At 38.7% G+C, this 7,500-nt stretch overlaps 1 protein-coding gene across 3 annotated transcripts in view; it reads left to right on the top strand.

Annotated features, from left to right (window-relative positions):
* The window catches only part of LOC138051653 (uncharacterized), a 55,624-nt gene that overhangs the window by 29,124 nt on the left and 19,000 nt on the right, over positions 1-7,500 (top strand). For all 3 annotated transcript variants that reach the window (XM_068897901.1, XM_068897903.1, XM_068897902.1), the window contains 2 exons: positions 1-482; positions 2,508-2,926. The exon at positions 1-482 is cut by the window's left edge and continues 847 nt beyond it. In XM_068897901.1, the coding sequence (XP_068754002.1) occupies positions 1-482; positions 2,508-2,926 (901 nt within the window). The remainder of the gene's footprint in view (positions 483-2,507; positions 2,927-7,500) is intronic.

Here is a 7,500-nt window from a genome sequence, read left to right as displayed (position 1 = left end):
GATTGTTCTGTTAGTTTTGAGACGATACGAAATCGAGAACCACTTATCAAGTGCTTGTAAAGACTTTGTTCTTTCAAATCACAAGAAGGACCTGATGACCCTAGGGAGAATGGCACTGGAATCTCTTTTCAAAGGAGAGCTCGCTATCGAAGATATCGAAGGGAATTTCAAAGAAAGTCCGATCATTAAATGTGGCTTTCTCTCGATCCATTCTGGTGGTAGCAAGAGATGGCCTTGCCGTTTCCATTATAGCTTCTGTCACAAGAGTTTTCAAGAATTCTTTTCCGGTCTATATCTTGCATTTTCCATCCTTGATGGAGTAATAGACAAGAAGTCAGTTCTGACCGACGAGAGATTCTTTGGTCAACTAAGACAAGTTTTCATCTTCATGAATGAAATCATAGCCTTGAAATCCGAAGGTACATGTACTGAACTTCAGCTTGCTTTCATACTTGGAAACCCGGAGGACCGCAGATCTTCGGGTAAGCAGAACTCAAAGTTGTTGTTAACTTTTGGCTTGATAGAGGAATGTCAGCGTTTTTTGCAAAACCTTTATACTAAATTAGCTGATAGCTTTGGAAGGAATCTTGAGTTAACTGAAATTGATTTGTCAATGTTATTTTAAAATACTTTGCCTGGCCGCATTTCTACGCTTTCACAGGCCCTCACAGCAAACATCTCCCTTATTTCTTTGGATTTGTCTTGCAACTCCATTGATGATAAGGGGTTACTTCTCTTTCCGAGGTCCTCGCAGTAAGCACCTCCCTAACCATTTTGTACATGTAGTTGTCTGACAACCCCATTAGTGATAAGGGGGCTACTTCCCTTTCTCAGGTCCTCGCATTAAACACCTCCCTAGTTACTTTGGATTTGTCTGACAACTCCATTGGTGGCGAGGGTGGTACATGTAATTCACTTTCCCTGACCCTCACAGTAAACACCTCCTTTAGTACTGTGTATTTGGACGGCAACCCCATTGATGGTGTGGATTGGCTACTTCCATTGCTAGTCGCACTTACTGTACAGTAAACACCTCTCACATCCTTTTGACCTTTTCAAGATGTCCACGTAAGCATCAGGCATGCTCAATCACAAGAGATAAAGAGTGGCTTTCCAACTGAGACCCCAGCGGGGCATGAAGTTCCTATTTTTTGGCCTGCTTCCTATTTTCTCCTATTTTTTCGAGAAATTCCTATTTTTTCTTATTTTTTTGGGTCGGTCTTAGTGCAGAGGAACGTTTTGAAATATTTGAGATGAAATTCTCAATAAAATTGGTAAATTCTTCAAAAAAAAGAAAGCTTTCTGTCACAAAAATGCGGAGGATATATAGCCTGTGTGAATGATAACCTTCTGAAAATTCGTGCCCACACTTTGTCAGTGTTTTCCTCTTTGTTTTCGAACAATAGTTGTTTTATTAATATGCCATCTCTTTAAAGACAGTTTATCTTTATTCTTTGTTGTAATGTGGAACAGAGCTGCGTTTGGCTTTGTTAAGAGGATAGAGTTCAAGGAAAGTTTCCTATTTTGTTCCTATTTTGGGATGAGAATTCCTTTTTTTTCGTATTTTTTGGCCACTGTCTTTCCTATTTTCCTATTTTCTGAGTGTCATAATTGTCACTTGACGCCCTGCCCCAGTTGACACAAATGTGGTAGTGTCAAGGTAAGTTAAAAGGGAAAGCATGTACACTTTTGGTTGCTTTTCGTGGCATAAAAAAACTCTTGTGTATAAGCTCCCTAGTCTGCACATCTATCACTGAATGGTAATATGTTTGTAAACTTGGATCAAACTTCTCAAAATAACACGTGTTCTCTCTGTTACACCATTGCCAACCTCTGGAATTCATTACCCACTAATGTTAAGCGAATCACTCCTCTTTATAGATTTTGTCAGAATATTAGGAATTCTATGATTCAAGGTTATAATATTGTTGTTAATTCTTAGGTAGATAATAAATATATTTTAACTTTAATTCTTACTAGTTTGTGCATTAAGTCCTTTTAAGCTAAATAATGGAATTTTGTCGCTGTTTCTTTTGCTCATATTTTTGTTTAGGGTCATGTACAGAACTCATTTAGTTCCATAAACTATTTGGCATCCCAAGTTCCAAATAATTAGCATAGAATAAAAATTTTAAATCTTCTCCTTATTATTAATTTTTTTTCTATTACAAGGTATGAGCTGATTTATAAGTCACCGTAAACCTTTTGCAGAAAGTATAGTTTGTGTAAATCAAAAAAGTGATTTGATAGATGGCAAGTTTTAATCCAGGGTTCGAAACTCACCCTTTGACGCCTAAGTTCTTGCAAAATGCAGGACCAATGTTAGCTCAGGTCATCTAGATCTAGTTTGATGGCTTAGCTCCCACGAGTTCACTGTAGTTCATTAGTAGAGCATGGCAGTTATACTGTAGGCTCTAATCCTTTGAAAAGTTTGTGGATCTTTTTTCGAGTATGCCCAAGTCATCATCGATGTATACACATTTCTTAATTTTTTTGTTCTTGTACAGATTCATCTGTTCCACCGGAAATTCTCGCCCGGGGCTCAAAGGCTGTGTATGCTTTTCAGAAGGCCTTGCAAACTGGGGAGGTCAAAGTTTATCGTGGGCGTATCATGCTTCTTGGACAGGCCCGTGCAGGCAAAACAAGCCTGAAGAAATCTCTGCTCGGTTTGCCTTTTGGCCCTTCGCAAGAGAGTACTGTTGGAGTTGAAGTTGATCCATCGACATGTGAAATTGAAGTTAAAGATCCATCGACATGTAAAATTGAAGTGGATCACGTCATAAGCTGGACTCCAAGTGAACGAAAGAAGCTCGAGGAATCCGAGTTTGGGGAAGAAATAGCAAGACTAATTGCTAAAGATTTGGCCCAAACTGAAGCAGACAAGAAAAATGAGACTGCTGCAGTGTCACAATTGGACCAGGTCCAGGTATCGATATACATGTAATTGCCTAATCAAGTGAGACCTTACGTAAGTTTATTGCACACAAGATTGTGTACTGGTTATGGTTTTAAAGAGAAATAATGGAAACTTTTTACTGGGTTGCCATAGGCAATCCCGGTCGGAAAATGCGTAGCGCTATGCGCTAAAAGTCTTGCCTGTCACTCCCCTGTTAAGTGGTGTCTTTGTACATAGTCTTCTGTGCGTATATTGTTAGGTTTGAGGGGGCTGGGGTAATGCGCAGATTTCTCTAGTGCACAAAGGAGAACATTTAATTTACCTGCAATGGCATTGAATGAGCAAGACAGGCAGTGAAAAATAAATATCTGGAATCTTTAAAGCGACAAGTAATGGTCTTCGACATCAATTTCATTTTTCGCCGTTGGATATCAAGTGAGCTTTGTTCTAATATTTTACTATTTGGTATTGTATAAAACACTGAAATCAAATGGCAAATTTTTTTTTGGATTTAACAAGCATTGAAGGAATCGAACGCCTTGAATGCATCACAGTGTTTACTGAAGTCGCATCTTTGTAGTTGTCTGACAATTTACATTTATCTTGTACTCGACTCTGCAAAAGTAAAAAAACAAAATTGGAAATGTGACAGTGAATAATTATTTGAATGAAAGCTTGTTGTCTCTTTTGTGCTTCATTATTTACGGTCAAGGTTCTTTCGAAAAGGGTTTGATGTGAACTGTTAGAAATTTATTTACTTGCATATGCTTTGTGAGACGGATTTTGTCTTGTTTGCACGCGTGCAATTGAAATAGGAAGTGTTTTTTGCGTCTAATAGCAAATATGTTTGTTTCAATATATTTCTCGCTGGAAAACGTTTTTGTGATTCCAGCCTTTGTGAATTTTAATCTCATGTGTAATTTTCGAGCTTAACAAATTTGCATACCTAGGTTGAAATGTGATACGGGTGGATTTTCGTGGTAGTGCTCTGTTAGCAGCGGTGCATTAGTCACGAAAATAAACAAGTCTGTTGGAAGCGTGCTTGAGTTTCAACAAAATGAGCCCCCAAATCAGTAAAAAACTGTGACGCCGATGAATAATAAAGTAGCTGCTATATCCAAAGCGATGGAATTACCTGGTGATAAATAACCTCGTCAAGGAGAGTAAATTTTTGACTTGGCACAAACAGTAGTCAACCTCAAGAGTTGAGTGATTGTGATCTTTGTGTTGAATTCGCACATTTCTTTTCAAACTTTATAACACCTGAAAGAAAAAGAAAACTAACAAAAACAAAAACTCGGTATCTTGCCATCATTGACACATGCTTCACTGTTTCGCGAGTAAACACGCCGCGTTAACTTGATCACGGCGCTGAATTCGATGTCATTTGCGATTTTGCGATTTATTTGTGCAGCCAAAAGTACAATAACAAAATTCACGTTAGCAAAAATCTCCAAAATGTTTTTCGCTGATGGTAACTTTTTATATTCGCGGTTAAAAATTAATTGTGTTTTCATGTCGTAAATTTTGTTGCTGATGGCAAATATTTTATCCTCAATCGACCGTCCTGGAAACTTCTTTCTGCACTTCCTAAAACTGTGTATCAATATATATTTACTGTTGCATCAATATTTGTTTTGTATAAAGCAAGCTAACAACATCTGTACCTTACTTAGTACGCATTTTTGAGCGTTAAAATAGAATTTATGGCCCTATGCTTCTGTTACAAAGTGGTATATTTTTTGGTCACCCATCCAGATACTAACCCCGCCAGAGAGGGAGTAATTTCAGTGAACTTTTTTATTACAAAGCTGTCGGACGCTCAGAGTGCACGCTTAAACTTGTGGTGTAAAGAAGTTGTGAGGGAACTTGAAAATGATCAGCATGTCAGCCTAGAAGCCAATGTTTTTCGATTCCCTTTTATTTTCTTCAGTCTTTCTGGGTTTAGTACTTTGCTGGTAACCGCATGTCTTCTCAGTGGGTTATTTACGTAAGACTTCCACCATGGGAAAGGGAAATTTGTTACATTTATTGCGTGACGTGATGTTGGCCACTCCATTGACGAAAACAAAGCTCTCTAAATAACTTAATCATGCAACACTGTTCGAGTCGACTAGTCGATATAAAAAAATAAGAAAACAGATATTTTACCTTTAAAACATGTCCAGTTGAGGAAACCAAAGCTTGGAAGAGACCTGTAATAAGCAGTTGTTGAATTCGATTCCATGGAGATCGCTAATCGCTCAAACGTTGGGGAAACTGTGACAAATTCCATGATATTACTCCAGCGATTCTAATTTGATAATTGCGCATTTTTCCGTACCAACCAAACGATATTTTGATTTAAAGTCTGTGGCTCGAATTCCATTGTAGGGCCGTTTGCCTTGGCTTTCCTCGCGTGATTTTTGGTAGCAGCGGGGTGGTACGCGATTGCAAGACAAAGGGCCATTTGCAACAAACTGGTCACACGACTGATAAGTCAGAAAGGGAAAGATCGTGTTTGTCGGACTTAACGAGAACACACATTTTCAGTGAAAATACCACTTAAGGTAAAGATAGTATGACCATTTCAACACTCGAAAATTCCTTACTTCTGTTTATTTGTCTTGTACTGGAATTTTTCATTATTACGCGCCACAGAGCTCAGATTCCAATTTTTTACCAAGGGTCAAATAAGCAAGAATGAATGCGCAAGGGTTGAAATTTTCAAAATTTCATATTTCGAAGGAAGAATTTTAAAGTGGTTTGAAAACTTAGTAGACTTACAAGAATACAAGGATTTTTATGAAGACTGGGTGGCAAAGCGTCTTTTTCCCAATTCCCATACTAATCTTATAATTCCTTTCAACCGTAACAACACCAGTTTAAACGATATACTTACGAAAATCGGCATGGTGGCATATTTTCAGCTGCTCTTTTATTTCTGGAAAATCAGCAGGATCATCGTGTTTTATGAAATAAAGGTCACGTGACGAATTGTTGCAACTCTGTGCAATATAACTAAGGAGGTGTAGTGGAAGGTAAGTTGACAAAAATGTTTCTGTTCAGAAAATAGTTCACCCGCCTTCACCACCACTGCCCAGCTAAAACTGCAGTTTTGTTCTATTTGAAGCAATCTCTCTCTCCTTATTTTCACTCTTTCGACACGTACATTTCTACTATGGGCTGTGTTCGTGTGTTTCAACGAGCGTCTATGCTCCAACAACGCTTGGGTACTGTCTCAGTCCCGAGAGGCATTGCATGATGGATCTCGCCAAACTGAAGTATGCGTCCCAGCTTCAGGAAAGTGCAGGCCTTCCTACATGTGTCCAAGTGATTGTCCCTGCTGTTGATGGTTCTTTCAGTTACCATGCCACCAACCCAGCAAGGAGAGCTGGGCAAAGGAACCAAGAGGGCCGAAAGATTGAGTGCTAATCAGAAGTCCTACCTTGAGGCTTTAACATCAGCCTGGGTCACTAGGAGAAAGCTAAAACCTAATTTGGTTCAGACTTCTCACTTCAACGGAATTTCTTTCTGCACAAAAAAGTTGTCTTTTTTTTCACGTTTGGCAGGGAAACTGTAACAGCAAGTACAGGTAACGGAGCAAGATGTACTTGCTGTAGAGGAACAATTGAATTTCACCTCGTCAAGTGACTCTGTGCTTTCGTCCCTGCACCACATCAGTCAGCATATTCAAGTTGTAGATCAGTACAATGTTTCCGCTTTGGTGAAATGCAAGGGGCTACTTCAGGTGCTATGTGAGGGGTTGGAGCTGGAAGTACCAGCCCCAGCGGTTCGAAGGAAAGCACCTTACATAGCTGTCCTTCAAGAAGTTGTAGATAGTTGCCCTTGTTCGTTAAAATAATATGCCCTGAATATTAGAAAGTTCAATCAGACTACGGCAACCGTCACAGAATAAAATTTTGATCACATGGATTGCAGCTAGTTCATGGTTATTCCAGCTCATTCAACTAAAAAGTGAACTTAATATTAGCCATCCAAGACTGATCTTTAAGAAATGTGAAAAGCGTGGCCTTTAAGAAATGCGCAGAATTACATAGGGTGGTTTTTGTTTATCTAGTTGGTCATATTGTACATAGAGGGCTGTGATCAGCTGCTACGAATGATCCCTTATTTGGTGTGCCATTGTTAAATTAAAGAAAAATAATAAAATGACTGAAATCAGTTTGCCTTTATGTGTTAGTAGGTAAATGTGAAATCTTAAATTTTTTGAAACTCAAGTGCAAAGCCATTGTCTTCTTTTGACGCGTTTTTCGACTATGCCGTTGTCATACTTGTTCCTTGAACTCCCTATTATTAGCAAAAATACCGCTGTTTTTTTCTATTCCATTTGTGGCCTTCAAAAAAGGAAACTTGAACATTTGAACAAAATCGTCATATGGATTACGCGAGAGAGATTTGATTGAGGAGTGGTGGTAAAGGCAGGTGAAAAATCTTTTGTGCAGAAACATTTCTTTTAATTACCTTGCACAACAACTCGTTATTATTAATTGCACAGAATCCTCTTGCAACCGTGTGCCCTTCCATTCTACTTCTAACCATTCCACCAACCTTCCCCCCACTGCTACCATAAATCATGTGATAAAAACGAAATCAAACGGCCC

Source organism: Montipora capricornis, chromosome 6 (genome assembly GCF_036669925.1).
Source record: "Montipora capricornis isolate CH-2021 chromosome 6, ASM3666992v2, whole genome shotgun sequence".
Lineage (NCBI taxonomy): Eukaryota > Metazoa > Cnidaria > Anthozoa > Scleractinia > Acroporidae > Montipora > Montipora capricornis.
Note: the sequence above shows the minus strand (reverse complement) of the source record. Positions and strands in the feature narration are given on the sequence as shown.